At 35.4% G+C, this 20168-nt stretch overlaps 1 protein-coding gene across 2 annotated transcripts in view; it reads left to right on the forward strand.

Annotated features, from left to right (window-relative positions):
* LOC127851522 (epithelial cell-transforming sequence 2 oncogene-like) overlaps positions 1 to 19353 on the forward strand; it is a 44443-nt gene extending 25090 nt beyond the window's left edge. For both annotated transcript variants that reach the window (XM_052385345.1, XM_052385346.1), the window contains 6 exons: positions 419 to 643; positions 1826 to 1982; positions 3127 to 3192; positions 7431 to 7522; positions 9098 to 9270; positions 16082 to 19353. In XM_052385345.1, coding sequence (XP_052241305.1) covers positions 419 to 643; positions 1826 to 1982; positions 3127 to 3192; positions 7431 to 7522; positions 9098 to 9270; positions 16082 to 16209 — 841 coding nt within the window. In that variant the 3' untranslated portion in view covers positions 16210 to 19353. The remainder of the gene's footprint in view (positions 1 to 418; positions 644 to 1825; positions 1983 to 3126; positions 3193 to 7430; positions 7523 to 9097; positions 9271 to 16081) is intronic.
* Positions 19354 to 20168: the final 815 nt, after the last annotated feature.

The raw sequence follows: 20168 nt of genomic DNA on the forward strand, positions 1-20168 counted from the left end.
TTTATCTTAAACATACTTCTCTTTTGCTTTTGATAAATGTTTACTCTTTGCATTTTAAAACTCAGTTGTTGCGTATGACCATTTCATATTCTACATTCTAAAACAAAGAAATGTTGTTGCATATAACCATTCCCTACTTTACATTGTAAAACACAGTAACCATACACCTTTCACTATTCTGCATTGTAGAACACAGTTATTACATATGTCTATTCCTTTTCCATCCGATAACACTGCCTTACTTTGATCTTTACCTGCAATTGACTAAAACTAATGGAAAACAACTATTTCTTGGTCTGAACGACTTAACAGCCAGCAAGAGACATATTCTTATATCAAACAGATTCTAAACTAAAGGATAATACAATTCCCTACATTTCCTAGCAAACTAAAGGTTACTGTTCCCTATATTTCCTAGCGAACTAAAGGACAACCTGCAAAGCCGTCTGCTAGACTGGGACCCCCAGCAGTCCTGCCTGGGCGATATCTTTGTCAAGTTCAACTCTCATCTCAAGGTGTACACGAACTTTATCAACAACAATGAGATGATCCTACGATGTATCGAGCGTTCCAAGGAGCAGACGCCTGCTTTCAGAGCCTTCCTCGCGAGACATGATCGAAGTCCGGAGACCAAGATGCTCACGTATGTAACTGGTTTGAATGTAAGAAAAATATCAATCAGCAATATAGAGGGAAATTCTTTGAATGTCCTCTGGGCCCAGTTTCCAAAAATTTTAACTGAAAATAAGTTAAAGGTTAGTATGATACCTTTGATACAAAATGGAACTGCTTTTAAATTATTATAAAGTGAATAAACGACCAAGGTATTTTGGGTTATATTAAAATAAAGAAAACAAATCACCATGGCCTGGATGTAAAATTCTTTAAACGGCCAATCACACAGCCTTTGCATTTCCTGACTTAAAATGACTTTATTTGGTGCTATATGGTATTCTGAATATATCACTGTCAAACACTAAACAGTACAAAATAAACATTAATTGATTGAAATTGAGGTGGCACTATTGAAAACATAAGTGAAAAACCTTCATGGTTTAAGACCATTGCCTGTGTGGATCTGAATGCGAATGTAAGAGTGCATGGCATCTAATAGCAAATGCAAAGTTGTATAACTGAAATCAGTGCTTTGGAAACGAGTAAAGACTTTAATTTCAATTGTGTGTCTTTTAACTTTCTGCATTATGAATACATTGAATTGTTTATGATACCTTACTTTTATTTAAATTAGAGATTTTCTTTTATATACTATGAATACAGATATCATCCAATGAAATAGAAACTGTGCTTTATTTGAACTCGAGGAAAACATGGCTTAATGCATGTGCGTAAACTGTAGTCCCTGACTTGCCTGTGCATTCTACAAAGGATAGATAAGGATGACACATTCCGCTTTTACTGATTTTTTATTTAAAGGAATTCTCATCTAAACATAAATCCAGTCCATGCGGAAAGTGTCCTCCCAGATTTGACAGTGCGGATTGCACTGGCTGATCTAATACGACACTTTAAGAGCATGCAATTAGCTCCATTGTCCAAGAGGCAGCTCTAACCATGTAAATGAGTCATGTTCTGAAAAAACTGGGCATAATGCATGTGCACACACTGTCGTCCTAGATTTGCCTGTGCAGTCTGCACAGGCTAATCAGGGACAACACTTTCCGCCTAAATTGGATTTTTGCTAATAAGAGACTTCATTCAAACGAAAAATGGACTGCACAGGCTAATCTGGGACGACACAATATGCACATGCATTATGCCCAGTTTTCTCAGAACGCGACTCAAATTGACTGCCCCGCGCTTTCAGGCTACAGGAACTGCTGTTGCTGCCTGGTTGTCGTATCAACCAGTACGTGACCCTGCTGAGCTGGTTTGAACTGCATACCCCCAAGTCCCACCAGGACAGGGCTGACCTAGCCAACGCCATAGAAACGCTCACTGAACTGGACCGCTGTATTAGAGAGGTGAGGAAAAATACAGTGGGATCACCTTTTGTGTTTGGTAATAAAGCGTTTAATTGCCGGGATTACATTTTGAATTGATTTGAATTGTTTTAATTGGTTCGAATGCAATTGTTAGCGTTCAAATTGTACCGGCATGCATAGTGGTGAAATGAAATGAAAAGGAATAGCCAAAATAACGGTAGACTTTTAAGGCAGTTAAAATGCTAAATGTGGTAATATTCCATGGTTTTAAGATAACAAGGTCTTGAGTTGAAGTTATCAGGAGAAAATGTACTCTGCGCATGTCTCCCTATTTTAAATGTCAGTAAGAGGTCAAATGTTAAATTTGATGGAACAATAAATTATGTAATACAATGGATTAAATGATTGAAAAGCTCTGAAAACCATTTAAAATGCTTAAATTAGATTTCATTTTAGCGCAGATTAAATGTAAAACACAAAAGGTGACCATTGTGTAATTAATGGCCTCAGCTACATTTGGAAGATTTATGATTGCATAGACTTACAAATAAATAAATAATATTTTGTTTCCACCTATCTACATCACATAAATATTTCTAGTTGCTTCTGACTTGTAACATTTAATAAAAAAACAACAAAAATCTTGGTCTATTGATACAGAGTCCAGACTATCTTTGTCTATTGATACAGAGTCCAGACAATCTCTGTCTATTAATACAGAATGCAAACTATCTCGGTCCATTGATACGGAGTGCAAAATATCTCTGTCTATTGATACAGAGTGAAAACTATCATGGTCTATTGATACAGAGTGCAAACTATCTCGGTCTATTGATACAGAGTGCAAACCATCTTGGTCTATTGATACAGAGTGCAAACTATCTCGGTCTATTGATACAGAATGCAAACTATCTCGGTCCATTGATACAGAGTGCAAAATATCTCTGTCTATAAATACAGAGTGAAAACTATCTCTGTCTATTGATACAGAGTGCAAACTATCTTGGTCTATTGACACAGAGTGCAAACTATCTCGGTCTATTGATACAGGGTGCAAACTATCTCGGTCTATTGATACAGAGTGCAAACTATCTCTGTCTATTGATACAGAGTCCAGACAAATACTGTGGTGAATGATTTGTGTGCAGTTTCTGACCGTGTACAATTCTGTATGTGGTTCCAGTGCCAAGTTAGGATGGAGAGAGACCGAGAGTTGATTGAGCTGCAGAGAAAGATTCTCAACTGCCCGGTAAGAACACATAATATTAAATATTACAAAACAACAAATAGAAATCTGTCACAATATCAGCACTTTTGAGTTTTTGGACTAGAACGGCACATTGATGTGTTTTCTATGCAATTAATGGCAGAAATATTTTCTGCGCACCAAGTGGACATTTATGTATTTTCTTTAGTTTTACGATTTTTAGCTTGAAATAACATTTACAATTTGTCTGAGTTTATACTAAAATACTGAAAATAAATTTAAATATGAGTACTAATTTTAACATAGTATAGGTTACATAATAAAGCTGAAAAGTCATAGTATTTACCAGTATAGCTGCTTTAGATGGGTTCTGACCCATTTCTTTTGTTAATTATTAAGTAGTCATTACCAATAGATTTGGGCACATTTTTAGCTCATCTATTTAAAAAAAAAATAAATATGAGCTATTGTCATCACCTTGGCGTCTGCGTCGGCGTCCGGTTAAGTTGTGCGTTTAGGTCCACTTTTCTCATAAAGTATCAATGCTATTGCATTCAAACTTGGTACACTTACATACTTTCATGAGGGGACTGGGCAGGCAAAGTTAGATAACTCTGGCTTGCATTATGACAGAATTATGTGCCCTTTTTATACTTAAAAAATTGAAAATTTTGGTCAAGTTTTGTGTTTAGGTCCATTTTATTCCTTAAGTATCAAAGCTATTGCTTTCATATTTGCAACACTTACTAACTATCATAAGAGGACTGTGCAGGCAAAGTTAGGTAACTCTGACTGGCATTTTGACAGAATTATGTGCCCTTTTTATACTTAGAAAATTGAAAATTTGGTTAAGTTTTGTGTTTAGGTCCTGTTTTTTCCTAAAGTATCAAAGCTATTGCTTTCATACTTGCAACACTTACTAACTATCGTAAGGGGACTGTGCAGGCAAAGTTATGTAACTCTGACTGGCATTTTGACGAAATTATGGGCCCTTTATACTTGAAAATTTGGTAAAGTTTTGTGTTATGGTCCACTTTACCCCTAAAGTATCATAGATATTGCTTTATACTTGGAACACTATCATAAGGGGACAGTAAAGGACAAGTTGCATAACTCTGGTTGTCATTTTTATGGAATTATGGCCCTTTTTTGACTTAGTAACTTTGAATATATGGTTACATTTTGTGTTCAGATCCACTTTACTTCTAAAGTATCTAGGCTATTGCTTTCAAACTTCAAATACTTTCATGCTATCATGAGGGTACTGTACCTGGCAAGTTGAATTGTACCTTGACCTTTGAATGACCTTGACTCTCAAGGTCAAATTATTAAATTTTGCTAAAATTTTAAAGATCATATAATAAATGACCACCAAACCCTCACACTATACCCCCCCCCCCCCCCCCCACCCCCAAAAAATAATTTATATGCCCCCGGTAGGGTGGCATAAAGCAGTTGAACTGTCCGTCAGTATGTCAGTGTGTCAGTATGTCAGTCAGTCTGTCCGTCCGTCAAAAAAAAACCATAACATTGGCCATAACTTTTTCATTATTGAAGATAGCAAATTGATATTTGGCAAGCATGTGTATCTCATGGAGCTGCACATTTTGGGTGGTGAAATGTCATGGTCAAGGTCATACTTCAAGGTCAATTTTTTTTTAAATTTCAAAGCGGCATTCTCATGAAGCTGCCCATTTTGAGTGGTGGAAGTTCAAGGTCAAGGTAATCCTTAGAGGTCATCCTTAAAGGGTCAAAGGTCAAAAAATAATAATATCAAAGCAGTGTTCTCATGAAACTGCACATTTTGAGTGGTGGAAGTTCAAAGTCAAGGTCATCCTTTAAGGTCAAGGTCATCCTTCAAGGTCAACGTAAAAAAAATTAATTCAAAGGGGCATTATCATGAAGCTGCACATTTTGAGTGGTGGAAGTTCAAGGTCAAGGTCATCCTTCAAGGTCAAAGGTCAAAAAAAATAGTTCAAAGCGGCGTTCTCATAAAGCTGCACATTTTGAGTGGTGGAAGTTCAAGGTCAAGGTCATCCTTCAAGGTCAAAGGTAAAAAACCAAAACCAAATTAATTTTCAAAGCGGCGCAATAGGGGGCATTGTGTTTTTGACAAACACATCTCTTGTTTTTTTTTCAAACATGGTTAAAAAACACAAATATTTATTTTTTATTATTTTATTTTTGAAATACCGTACAACCATCCCACCCAAAAATCCCCCCCCCACTATACACCCCTCTCCACTCCACCCCTACCTCCTTTGTGATTAAAATTGAGATAGGTCCTTACACCTTGCTTTGACATTATTATTTTTTTGACCTTTGACCTTGAAGGATGACCTTGACCTTGAACTTCCACCACTCAAAATGTGCAGCTTCATGAGAACGCGGCTTTGAAAAAATAAAAGTTTTTTTTTTCCTTTTACCTTGAAGGATGACCTTGACCTTGAAGGATGACCTTGACCTTGAACTTCCACCACTCAAAATGTGCAGCTCCATGAGAACGCCGCTTTGAAAAAGATTTTTAAAAAATTGAACTTTGACCTTGAAGGATGACCTTCACCTTGAAGGATGACCTTGACCTTGAAGGATGACCTTGAACTTCCACCACTCAAAATGTGCAGCTTCATGAGAACGCCGCTCTGAAATGTTTTTGTTTTTTTTACCATTGACCTTGAAGGATGACCTTGACCTTGAAGGATGACCTGGAACTTGAACTACCACCACTCAAAATGTGCAGTTTTATGAGAATGCCGCTTTGAATTTTTTTTTTTTACCTTTGACCTTGAAGGATGACCTTGACCTTGATCTTCCACCACACAATATGTGCAGCTTCATGAGAACGCCGCTTTGAAATTTTTTATTTTTTTTATTTTTTTGACCTTTGACCTTGAAGGATGACCTTGACCTTGAAGGATGACCTTGACCTTGAACTTCCACCACTCAAAATGTGCAGCTTCATGAGAACGCCGCTTTGATTTAAAAAAAATAAAATTTACCTTTAACCTTGAAGGATGACCTTGACCTTGAAGGATGACCTTGACCTTGAAATTCCACCACTCTAAATGTGCAGCTTCATGAGAACGCCGCTTTGAAACAAATTTTTATTTTTTTTCACCTTGAAGGATGACCTTGACCTTGAATTTCCACCACTCAAAATGTGCAGCTTCATGAGATACACATGCATGCCAAATATCAAGTTGCTATCTTCAATATTGAAAAATGTGTTTGTCAGAAACACTATGTCCCCTTCTGCGCCGCTTTGATTTTTTTTTACCTTTGACCTTGAAGAATGACCTTGACCTTTCACCACTCAAAATGTGTGGCTCCATGAGATACACATGCGTGCCAAATATCAAGTTGGTATCTTCAATATTGTTAAAGTATTTATAAAATGAGCGATTTTGGCCACATATACTTGACCTCTGACCTTGAAGGATGACCTTGACCTTTCACAACTCAAAATGTGCGGCTCCATGAGATACACATGCATGCCAAACATCAAGTTGGTATCTTCAATATTGCCAAAGTCTTCATAAAATGAGCGATTTTGGCCACATATACTTGACCTCTGACCTTGAAGGATGACCTTGATCTTTCACCACTCAAAATGTGCTGCTCCATGAGATACACATGCATGCCAAATATCAAGTTGGTATCTTCAATATTGCCAAAGTATTCATAACATGAGCGATTTTGGCCACATATATTTGACCTCTGACCTTGAAGGATGACCTTGACCTTTCACTTCTCAAAATGTGCGGCTCCATGAGATACACATGCATGCCAAATATCAAGTTGCTATCTTCAATATTGCAAAAGTATTTTATACAATGAGCGATTTTGGCCACATATATTTGACCTCTAACCTTGAAGAATGACCTTTACCTTTCACCACTCAAAATGTGCAGCGCCATGAGATACACATGCATGCCAAATATCAAGTTGCTATCTTGAATATTGAAAAAGTTATTGCAAATGTTAAAGTTGGAGCAAACAGACCAACAGACCAACGTACAGACCAACAGACAGGGCAAAAAAAATATGTCCCCCACTATAGTGGGTGGGGGACATAAAAATAGATGAGCGGTCTGCACCCGCAAGGCGGTGCTCTTGTCATTAACAATGCAATTGCCTTGTTGGGAAGTAGATGACTATGATGATTTTTTAAATATTTTTTATTGAGGTCAGGATGTTGATACTAATATAAGTTTTTTTTAGTACTTGTTAATACCATGATAATCATTTTATAGCCTAATTCACATTGCTTCCCTCTGTAGGCCTTGCTGGAAGCCAACCGCTACCTGGTGAAGCATCTCGATGTCAACCAACACAACCCTCCCAAAAAGAACTCGGACATTCCTGAGCTACAGTAAGTTGCTTTCTTGTCAAAGTTTTGTTTTCTTTGTATTTTAGGTCCTTTTTATTACTCTGTCACTGATTTGGTTTATTTTAATGTTATTGAAGAATTTTAAAGATGTCCATATTTAATTGTTATGACAATAAATTTAATACTGATACATGTAGTTATACTTATTTTCAAATGGCAATTACTCTTTACATATTAAAGAAATATTTATGGTTCTATTACTCTGCTCTTCCTCTCAAACCCTTGATCAATATATGAAGCTTTATTGTTATCAATGAAATAATTTTTAAGATATGCTTTGCACAAGAAAATTAGTCTTGTTTTGCTATAATAAAAAATAAACAAAGGGCAGTAACTTCCAAAATACTATAGAAAACATCATGGGTGTTGTACCCTGCACTTCCTCTCAAATCGAATGTCCTCAATGTCCTCTATCAATCTAAGAAGTTTTATATTTACCCTTTCAATATTTATGATGTAATGTATATGAAATGAAAAATTAACAAAAAGACATGAACAATTAACAAAGTGTGTATGATAGCAAAGAGAGATTAATTGTCCTTGTACGCGACATTTTTTAAAAAGCCGTCTAAAAATCATTTTAATATAAATTAATACTAGCAAAATTATGCTTCACACAACAACTCAAAACGGACTAAGAAGAGAGTTATGGTTATTATATTCTGCCATTCCTCTGAACTATGTTCTCTTAAATGTTTCATTTAAAGCGGGTATATACGATTTTTATATGTGCTGAATTGTAAAATATTGATACAAATATGTTATAATAACACACACTATGCAAGAAAAATGATACATTTAAGACGAATTTCATAAAATACAGCAAATACAAATTAGCGCCCCGAGCCGATTGTGACGAAGATAATTCGTAATTATTTTCCTACAATAACCGAAGCATTCGTCTTTTTTGTAAGTGTTCATGTGTCGTATGAATCGATATCGCTGCAGAAATTTCAAATGAACCGTTAAACTAAATTTAGATTCACATCGTACATGCATGATATATATGCTGGCGAATTCGGCTGTACAGCCTTTTTCGATTTCAGAATTAAATATCTGGCTTATTTAGCATTTTTCGACACATGTTCTTCTTAACTTTTATTTTAGTTTATATTGAAATATATGTATAATAAGTTTTTTACACATTTTATATCTATTACTAAATATTTGACAAGATCGTATATACCCGCTTTAAATACGTTTAATACTATGGGAGTTAAGCTCCTCACACACAAAATTGATGAAAGAGACATAACACCCGAATTTAGTAATGGTTCTTGTAATCTGTACTTGTCCTTAAGGCCATCTTTCATTGCATGAAGTAGCATTTGAATCCTTTTGATTCCTAATGAGTCATGCCCTGCAAAAGAAGAGGGACAAACTGACTGACAGAAGAAGAGACAATACAATTAGGATATGCCTCTCTTAAGGGGCATTAAAAAAAACTAATTCAAGTAAGGTTAACATCAGGGAAATTCACTTAAAAAATTTTGGGGTGGCATTTTCAGTAGTTCAGACCCCAAACATTATGCTAACTAAGACCGCTTCTATTTATAGATTCTTCCAGACAGCTGCTACATATGGATTGTTCCTGTTTAACGATGCCCTCGTACTTACACGCAGGACCTCCAAACACTTCCCGTTCAGCCGTGCCATAGAACACAACTACAAGTTTGAGGCCAGTATCTCACTGGGAAGACTACGTATACACGACATGCCCGACTCTAAAGGTACGTGAACAGCGTTACAACTTTTTATGTGTAAGTATTCTTTTAAACAGGAGTAAGGGTTGCCTATGGAAACTGGTTATTTTGATAAATGTTTGCTTAAAAAATACTCTTTACCTTTGGCATGTGAAATAATCATTTTCCATTGTTTGTAACTATAATTTTACAAAAAACAAGGGACAAATTGTCACAAAACCAGGATTTCAATATTTAAAAAAATAAATAAAGTGAGACAATTCAAAATGTGCATACTTACCCCCTTGATTCAAATTCAATCTATTTTTACTCGTGGTGACCTTGATTTCAATTTGAAAAAATAAAGTCTGATAAAGTAGTTACCCCCCTTGTTTCAAAATAAATCTATTTTTAGACATGGCAACCTTGACCTTGGAGATATCGACGTAATTCTTTCACGAGACACACTGTCCAATGATGGTGAACAACTGTGCCAAATTATTTTAAAATCTCACATTGAACTACACAGTTATGGCCCGGACAAGCTCATTTATGGCCATTTTTAGCTCATCTATTAAAAAAAAAAAATTATGAGCTATTGTCATCACCTTGGGGTCGGCGTCGGCGTCCGGTTAAGTTTTGCGTTTAGGTCCACTTTTCTCATAAAGTATCAATGCTATTGCATTCAAATTTGGTACACTTACTTACTATCATGAGGGGACTAAGAAGGCAAAGTTAGATAACTCTGGCTTGCATATTGACAGAATTATGTGCCCTTTTTATACTTAGAAAATTGAAAATATTGGTTATGTTTTGTGTTTAGGTCCATTTTATTTCTTAAGTATCAAAGTTATTGTTTTCATACTTGCAACACTTACTAACTATCATAAGGGGACTGTGCAGGCAAAGTGGTGTAACTCTGACTGGCATTTTGACAGAATTATGTGCCCTTTTTATACTTAGAAAATTGAAAATTTGGTTAAGTTTTGTGTTTAGGTCCACTTTTTTCCTAAAGTATCAAAGCTATTGCTTTCATACTTGCAATTCTTACTAACAATCGTAAGGGGACTGTGCAGACAAAGTTATGTATCTCTGACTGGCCTTTTGATGGAATTATGGGCCCTTTATACTTAAAAATTTGGTTAAGTTTTGTGTTTTGGTCCACTTTACCCCTAAAGAATCATAGATATTGCTTTCATACTTGGAACACTCGCAAACTATCATAAGGGGACAGTAAAGGACAAGTTGCATAACTCTGGTTGTCATTTTTACCGAATTATGGCTCTTTTTTGACTTAGTAACTTTGAATATATGGTTACATTTTGTGTTTAGATCCACTTTACTTCTAAAGTTTCAAGGCTATTGCTTTTAAACTTCAAATACTTTCATGCTATCATGAGGGTACTGTACCTGGCAAGTTGAATTTTACCTTGACCTTTGAATGACCTTAACTCTCAAGGTCAAATTATTAAATTTTGCTAAAATTGCCATAACTTCTTTATTTATGATTAGATTCGATTGATACTTTGACAAAACAACTCTTACCTGACAGACCACATTAGACTCCACCCAAACCCCCCCCCCCCCCTCAATATTATTATTATTATTTTTTTTTTAGCTCACCTGAGCACAAAGTGCTCATGGTGAGCTTTTGTGATTGCCTTTTGTCCGTCGTCCGTTGTCCGTCCTCCGTTGTCAGTTGTGTGACGTCAGTATTTGTCTTGTTCACTCTCCAGAGGCCACATTTATTGTCCAATCTTCATGAAATTTTGTCAGAAGATTGGTTTCAATGATATCTTGGATGAGTTTGAAAATGGTTACATTTGCTTGAAAAACATGGCTGCCAAGGGGCGGGGCATTTTTCCTTATATGGCTATTTATGGCTATAGTAAAATCTTGTTAACACTCTAGAGGCCACATTTATAGTCTGATCTTCATGAAACTTGGTCAGAAGATTCATCCCAATAATATCTTGGACGAGTTTGAAAATGATGCCAGTTGGTTGAAAAACATGGCCGCCAGGGGTCGGGGCATTTTTCCTTATATAGCTATAGAAAACCTTGTTAACACTCTAGATGCCACATTTATTTTCCGATCTTCATGAAACTTGCTCAGATGATTTGTCCCAATAATATCTTGTTATCTCAGGTGAGCGACTTTGAGCCTTTCAGGCCCTCTTTTTTTAATTAAAGATCATCTAATAAATGACCACCACACCCTCACACTATACCCCCCCCCACCCCCCACCCCAAAAAAATATTTTTTATGCTCCCGGTAGGGTCGCATATAGCAGTTGAACTGTCCGTCAGTCAGTCTGTCCTCCGTCCGAAAAAAACTTTAACATTGGCCATAACTTTTTCACTTTTGAAGATAGCAACTTGATATTTGGCATGCATGTGTATCTCATGGAGCTGCACATTTTGAGTGGTGAAAGGTCAAGGTCATCCTTCAAGGCCAAATGTCAAATTTATGGTGTCTGTCCGTCTGAAAACTTTAACATTGGCCATAACTTTTTCAATATTGAAGATAGCAACTTGATATTTGGCATGCATGTGTATCTCATGGAGCTGAACATTTTGAGTGGTGAAAGGTGAAGATCAAGATGATCCTTCAAGGTCAAATGTCAAATATATGGCGTCTGTCCGTCCGAAAACTTTAACATTGGCCATAACTTTTTTAATATTGAAGATAGCAACTTGATATTTGGCATGCATGTGTATCTCATGAAGCTGCACATTTTGAGTGTGGAAGTTCAAGGTCAAGATCATCCTTCAAGGTCAAAAAACAAATTTTAAAAAATCAAAGCGGCGTTCTCATGAAGCTGCACATTTTGAGTGGTGGAAGTTCAAGGTCAAGGTCATTCTTCAAGGTCAAGGTCATCCTTCAAGGTCAAAGGTAAAAAAAATTCAAAGATGCGTTCTCATGAAGCTACACATTTTGAGTGGTGGAAGTTCAAGGTCAAGGTCATTGTTCAAGGTCAAGTCATCCTTCAAGGTCAAAGGTAATTTTTTTTAATTCAAAACAGCGTTATCATGAAGCTGCACATTTTGAGTGGTGGAAGTTCAAGGTCAAGGTCATCCTTCAAGGTTAAAGGTCTTTTTTTTATATAAAATTCAAAGCGGCGTTACCATGAAGCTGCACATTTTGAGTGGTGGAAATTCAAGGTCAAGGTCATCCTTCAAGGTAAAAAAAAAATAAAAAAATATTTCAAAGTGGCGTTCTCATGAAGCTGCACATTTTGAGTGGTGGAAGTTCATGGTCAAGGTCATCCTTCAAGATCATGGTCATCCTTCAAGGTCAAAGGTCAATTTATTATTTTTTTTCAAAGCGGCGTTCTCATGAAGCTGTACATTTTGAGTGGTGGAAGTTCAAGGTCTAGGCCATTCTTCAAGGTCATGGTCATCCTTCAGGGTCAAAGGTAAAAAAATTAATAATTTCAAAGCGGTGTTATCATGAAGCTGCACATTTGGAGTGGTGGAAATTCAAGGTCATCCTTCAAGGTCAAGGTCATCCTTCAAGGTCAAAAAGTAATATTTCAAAGCGGAGTTCTCATAAAGCTGCACATTTTGAGTGGTGGAAGTTCAAGGTCAAGGTCATCCTTCAATGTCAAAGATAATTATTTTTATTTTTTTAAATTCAAAGCGGCGCAATAGGGGGCATTGTGTTTCTGACAAACAAATCTCTTGTTTTTTCAAACATGGTTAAAAACACAAATATTTATATTTATTTTTTTATTTTTGAAATACCGTCCCGTCCAACCATCCCACCCAAGAATCTCCCCCTTCTCCAAAAAAAATTTAATTTTTTTTTTGCCTTTTGTTTTCATTTTTGGAAGATAATTTAATAAATAACCACACCCCCACACTATACACCCCTCTCCACTCCACCCCTCCCTTCTTTGTGATTGAAATTGAGATAGGTCCCTTCACCTTTAAAAAGAAAAATAGATGAGCATTCTGCACCCGCAAGGCGGTGCTCTTGTTGACCTTTGAACTCAAAGTGTGACCTTCACCTTGGAGATATTGACGTAATTCTTTTGCGCGACACACCGTCCAATGATGGTGAACAAATGTGCCAAATGATTTTAAAATCTCACAATGAACGAAATAGTTATGACCTGGACAAGCTCATTTATGGCCATTTTTATGTCCCCCACTATAGTAGTGGGGGACATATTGTTTTTCCCTGTCTGTTGGTTGGTCTGTTGGTTGGTTTGCGCCAACTTTAACATTTGCAATAACTTTTGCAATATTGAAGATAGCAACTTGATATTTGGCATGCATATGTATCTCATGGAGTTGCACATTTTGAGTGGTGAAAGGTCAAGGTCATCCTCCAAGGTCAAAGGTCAAATATATGGGTCAAAATCGCTCATTTAATATACACTTTTGCAGTATTTCAATATTCAAGATAGCAACTTGATATTTGGCATACATGTGTATCTCATGGAGCTGCACATTTTGAGTGGTGAAAGGTCAAGGTCATCCTTCAAGGTCAGAGGTAAAAATTATGTGGACAAAATCGCTCATTTTATGAGTACTTTTGCAATATTGAAGATAGCAACTTGATATTTGGCATGCATGTGTGTCTCATGGAGCTGCACATTTTGAGTGGTGAAAGGTCAAGGTCATCCTTCAAGGTCAAAGGTCAAATATATGTGGCCCAAATCGCTTATTTTATGAATACTTTTGCAATATTGAAGATAGCAACTTGATATTTGGCATGCATGTGTATCTCATGGAGCTGCACATTTTGAGTGGTGAAAGGTCAAGGTCATCCTTCAAGGTCAAATATATGGGTCAAAATTGCTCATGTAATGTCACTTCTGCAATATTGAAGCTAGCAATTTTATATTTGAAATGTATGTGTATCTCATGCAGCTGCACATTTTGAGTGGTGAAGGGTCAAGGTCATCCTTCAAGGTCAAACGTCATATAAGGGGACATTGTGTTTCACAAACACATCTTGTTGACCTTTGAACTCAAAGTGTGACCTAGCTTGACCTTGGAGATATCGACGTAATTCTTTTGCGCGACACACCGTCCCTATGATGGTGAACAAATGTGCCAAATGATTTTAAAATCTCTTAATGAACGACAAAGTTATGGCCCAGACAAGCTTGTTCCGCCTGCCCGCCAGCCAGCCCGCCTGCTGACATTCGCCAATCTAATAACCAGTTTTTTCCTTTCGGAAAACCTGGTTAAAAACATGATTGAAGTCACTTAAACATTTACTTAGCAAAATGTTTTGTGTCTTTTTTTTGTAGGGATGGCATCGAATACCAATATCGGTATTCGAATGTTCGCAAATTCATTCAATCGAATATTCGAATATTCGCATAAAACGGCTGAGTTGATTTCTCCTTGTTATGTGTTAATTTCCATTGGTTTGTAAGTTATATCCGTTTGCTAAATACGAGGCTGTTTATTAACGTTGCTATCGAATAATTGTATCGCTGTCGACTAATTCTATGACCGACACTGTGATCGGGCACAAAAAGAATGTAAAACATCGTGTCATAGAATTTTATTTTTTAATGATTCCACAGATTTGTAGCAGACCGCGCATATGTAAAGCTAAGTTTTCACACATTACATGTTGCGGTCTTCTTATCCAAAGACCTTGTAAAGTATTCCATACTGCAGAAAGGGCTGGTGGCATTTTCAGATTTGAATTATGATTCCTTGATGATTGTTTAATTTATATCATCTGTTACTTTTGAGTAATTCACATATTTAAATGTCTGTTCAAACTGTGATTACAAAAACTAAATTATTATTCGCCAGTAAATTGAAGCCCTTAATTGGTACCTAATTGACAAACAACAGTTCGGGCCCTTTCTTATAGTAAGTATATTACATTGCGCGATTTGAGTAATTCACACATTTTAATGGCTGTACATACTGTGATCACAAAACTTAATTATTATTCGCCAGTCAATTGAAACCGTTAATTGGCACCCCATTGGCAAACAACAGTCGGGGCCTTTCTTAGAGCGTGTATATTGCATTGCGCAATCAACACTGATACGGGCCGCGTTATCAGTTTGACCCGAAGAATGTCACGTCAAACATGTTACTCCCAGGTGATTTCGGTTGCTTTTTAGTAAGCGGTTCGCAGGTCATTAAATATTGGTGAAATTACGTTTGGAAAAAAATGCGAATATGCGAATATCATTTGTATAATTCGAATGCTGACCATTCAATCGAATATTCGAATATCCGAATAATTTTGCCATCCCTACTTTTTTGTTTGTGTGTTTTTTTTTGGTTGGAGTGTGTTACAAGGTATAACTCTGCTTAATTCAGTTTGATGTTGTAATTTGGGCATTTTATTGAACATATATAAGCCATGTAATCAACTGAGACAATTTAGTATGGACATTAGTCTGTTGTTGCCTGCCAATATTATTGAACATCAAAATTTAACGTTAGGAAAAAGACTTTTTGTTGATATTTAGTCCACAAACATGCATGAAAGCAGAATGATTAAGACAATTCTTCAACCATGATACTTCTACACCAACTTAAATTTGTTCATAAAGCACTAAAGCTCTTAGACTGCACAGTGCCACTTCCATATACAAGAACCCAACAAGTGTAGTAACAAAATGATCAGTTGAACATAAGTGAAGTACTTGGAAACGAGTAATTACATCTCATTTTAAGTGGTTCATTATTCAATTTAGTTTGGCCCATTTCTCAATTTTCAATGAGGCCAGTTCCTTGAAGTTCCTCAGTGTGCCAAACTTGTTTTATAAGATTGTTTAAAAAAAAATTGTATGTACACAATGGACTAGATTTTTTATGTGGGGTGTTTGAATGCACGAAATAGTTCTGAAATCGAAATTGTTTTCCAGACCTGACCAACTCCTTCAAAATGGAGAATCCCAAGCAGCAGTGGTATTTCTCCACAGAGACGGATGAGGAAAAACACAACTGGATCAGCCTGGTTGAGCAGTCTATCCGGTCACATCTACAGGGGTAGAACAGCAGTGGTCATGCGGACCTCACAGCCTGTTGGGGCAGTCCATCCCATCCCATCTTCAAGGGTAGAAAAGCTGTTGCCATGTTCTTATGGATGTCCCACCTTACAGCTGACATTTTCAAAAATATATTCTTATTTCTGTATCAGTGACTGTCTTATTTAATGTTAAACTGTTAATTAAAAATGTAAGGAACGATTCAAATCAAAAACATTTTTGTTAAATAGAATGCTGATATTTTACATGTTCATAATTTAACAAAAAAGTTTTTTTTCAGCCACATGGATAATATTTGTTGTAAAAAAAAGCTCTTATACACTTTTGTTAAGCTTAAGTCTGTCACAATGCTGGATCTATGTTTGTTTTTAAGTGAATTATTATACACTACATAACCTAGTAGATGCAGGTTTACTGGTTTCACCAGAGAACTCTCTTTTGGTCTGTTGGTCCAAAGACATTAACTTGTCTGATGATATTCTCCTATTCTTCTACACATATTCAACAATCAAACAAACATAAATTGATCCTGATATCAAGTAGAAAAAGGCTTTAGTAATGAATCATCTTAACTTTAAAGTTCTACAATATGATTATTACTTATTATGAAGAGCTGTGTTATAGATATTTCTAACTAAAATGTGACAAGATCTGCTTTATGCTTACTATGTCTGACAAGCTGTGTAGTGCTAACAACATCTAAAAGCTCAAGTTTATGCTTACAGTGCATTGCATTCTCTATTTAATGGAAACAGCATTTTACAAGGTCTAGTTTATGCTGACAGCTCCCCAGTGCGCCTGAGCTGTATAAAAATTTGACTGCCCATCCAATATGTATACTGCCATTTGGTAAAATGTATATGTTTTTATATTTGTTTAAAGATACTATGTTTGTTTCTTTTGAAGTTGTTATTAATTAAACCTGTGATAATTTTTTTCTGTTACTTGGTAATATTTACATGTTTTTGTTAAACATGATGTTGATCTATCTGTTTTATGTACAAGTGATACAAACTTTAAATCAGCATTTTTTACTTGAATTTTGCAAATGTCATTGCGTTTTTTTGTGTCATCTTTATCTTTGGTTCTGTCTCGGACACAAGCGGCTGACTAGCTTCCTCCAGGTGTCTCTGTTTTTACAGTATGTTTGTGTGGCTTTTTAGTAGTTTTTGTGTATTGTGAACAAATAATGTCATATTTATTTGTTATTCAGATTTTTGTGTTTGCATAAAACATGGATTACTTGTACATGTTAATAAATACCAGTAATTTTTTGTGTTTATTGTATTTATTATAAATATTTTTTTATTATAGTGTTTTACTTCTTTCCTTAAACAATATTCTGGAATAAAGTATTTAGCCATCTTATTTTATTTAGAATGATGTTAAGATAAGCAACATATACTAAATCAATTGGTCAGGATAAAACAGTAGACAACTGTCTTTACAAATTATGTAAAACCAAGTTGATGAACAAACATATTTTTTTTTTGTCATGAGATATTATGTTTTAATGCATCATAAATGCTGTTATTAACTTTAACACACTGACCTGAACTTGCGGATGTCATTAGGTTGGTTTTAAGTGGAAATTCTGTCCTAGTGTTATTCTTTTTTGTTTCTTCATATGGTGTTATAACAGTTATAGCATTAATTGATTTAATGGTTACATACAGCTTTATCATAACTAAATTAAATTCTTAAAAAAAGGTTCATATGTGATGGCAGTTTATGCAGTGTTGTGTTTTTCGTAACTCATTCAGATATATGTCTGTTTGTTTAATATAGGGTAGTAATAGAGATTTTGGGTATAATGTTATAATATATAAAACATTTTATTGAACTCATGTTATTTTAGTTCATGCATAATGATAATCGCATAATAGAGATAACATTAATTATATCATTAGTTAATTTAAATGATTTCTAACTATTGTCTATATTTATAATAGAAACACCTTCCATATGTGAAGATAATACCTATTGTTGATACAAATTTAATGCTCAAAAGTGAAACAGTATTTTATGTAAGTTTTATGGCTATATAAAGCGCTAACAGTATCAGACGAGGGCTTATATCTGTATGCAGGCCTTTTCCCACGATTTTAGGGGTAAAGGCATGCAGTTTGTAATCCGTTCATTTTTTTATGACCCCAGATTAAATGATCGGGTAAATTTGTTTTGTGCCTGTCTGTCTGTCATTCTGTCCCAAAACTTTAACCTTGGTCATAACTTTTGCAATATTGAAGCAACTTCATATTTGGCATGCATGTGTATCTCATGGAGCTGCACATTTTGAGTGGTGAAAGGTCAAGGTCATCCTATATGGCTTCAAAGCAGGGCAGTAGGGGGCATTGTGATTCTGACAAACACATCTCTCGTTTTTACATGCAAGTGTCCTAAATTAAGTTCTGCAATTATTTAGAGCTTAAACAAGTGCGAAAATATATTTGCTTATTTGGGCACTGGGGTAACCACATTATGGAAGTCAGGAACACCTGGGCACTGCATGGTTCTGCTCTTAATGTCCTGGTATTTTACCCCATCATTTTGTGTATTGTAATGCATTTCCTTCCCTTTCACAGACATCAGCCCTCTTAAAATTAAATGGAAAATTGTAAAAAAATATTTCCGCCTATTGGTATTTCAAGAACAAACTTAGATGTGTTTTGGGGGTAATTTTTTTAATTGTAACCAAAGTTGTCGTTTTAATTGATCACAGCATCCGTACTTGTAGTAATTAATGTTATAAACAATTCAAAGTAGAACAAGTTTGTTTGTGATATATTCATTCAGGGAAACGCCTGTTGTTCTTATTTCTGTTAAGTTTTAAACACTTGTTTAGTTTTGAATAGTTTGGTGAATGTTATTTGTTAATATGATTCTTACATTTTGTTCTTGTTGGTTGTTGAGTTTTGTTATTACTTTGTGTTACAATAAAATAAGGTCTCCTGGTTTAATAAAATGAAATACACAAATGCAGAAGTACGAGAACATGTGTATGAAGATATAGAAGTATGCAACCTGTTAAATTGTCCAACATATGTACTGATGATTGTACACAGTCTTTTTCAACAAATTTTATCATATATGTGTCCTTTTCGTTTCCTGCTTATATACTGTATTATCAATAAATGAAACAAAACACACATGGTGTTAATTTAATTATTACAATGTACAATTCAAAATGAGTTTATGTTTGAAATTGTAACATACTGGTCTTAAAAAAAAATTGGTTGTATTGTATTTTTAATGAATCTGCATAAATACAAGGACAAGTGTCAGAAGTGTTGACATGTATATAAATAAAAATTAACAGAGCACAATGGAAATCACTAAAAGTTACAGAATATGTTTTGTTTAAACGTTGCTCAACAGTCTGTAACCAATGATACAACACAACAAATGCATGGTGTTTTGTCTTTCAAAGAAATTAATTCTAACCATATTTCCACTGTAGGCAGAAGTGTTATCACGACTTAACCTGTAAGGACTGCACAAGGTAATCCAGTACATCACTTAATACCAATTGATTATTATTATCCCACAACATGCCTCAAATGAGCCATGCTCTTGGAAAACTGTGCTTAATTCATAGGAGTAAAGTATTGTCCTAGATTTACTTGTCCATTCACCACAGCTAATCTGGGATGACTCTTTCAGACTCAACTGGATATTTGTTTAGAAGTGTTTATGTATCGGTGCAATTCCCTTGATATACAGTATAATCATTAAGTGTAGGGTAATAATTAATAGGTAATAATTAAGTGTAGGGTAATTGTTCTTATGATTGCTGTAATAACTAAGTGTAGGGTAATTGTTTCTATGATTGCTGTAATAATTAATTGTAGGGCAATTGTTTTTATTAGGGGTGGCAAAATTATTCGAATATTCAATTGAATGGTTGCTTATTCGCAATTTTTTTTCAAACGTAATTGCCCTAATATTTAATGACCTGCGATCC

This window comes from Dreissena polymorpha, chromosome 11 (assembly GCF_020536995.1).
Source record: "Dreissena polymorpha isolate Duluth1 chromosome 11, UMN_Dpol_1.0, whole genome shotgun sequence".
Classification (NCBI taxonomy): Eukaryota; Metazoa; Mollusca; class Bivalvia; order Myida; family Dreissenidae; genus Dreissena; species Dreissena polymorpha.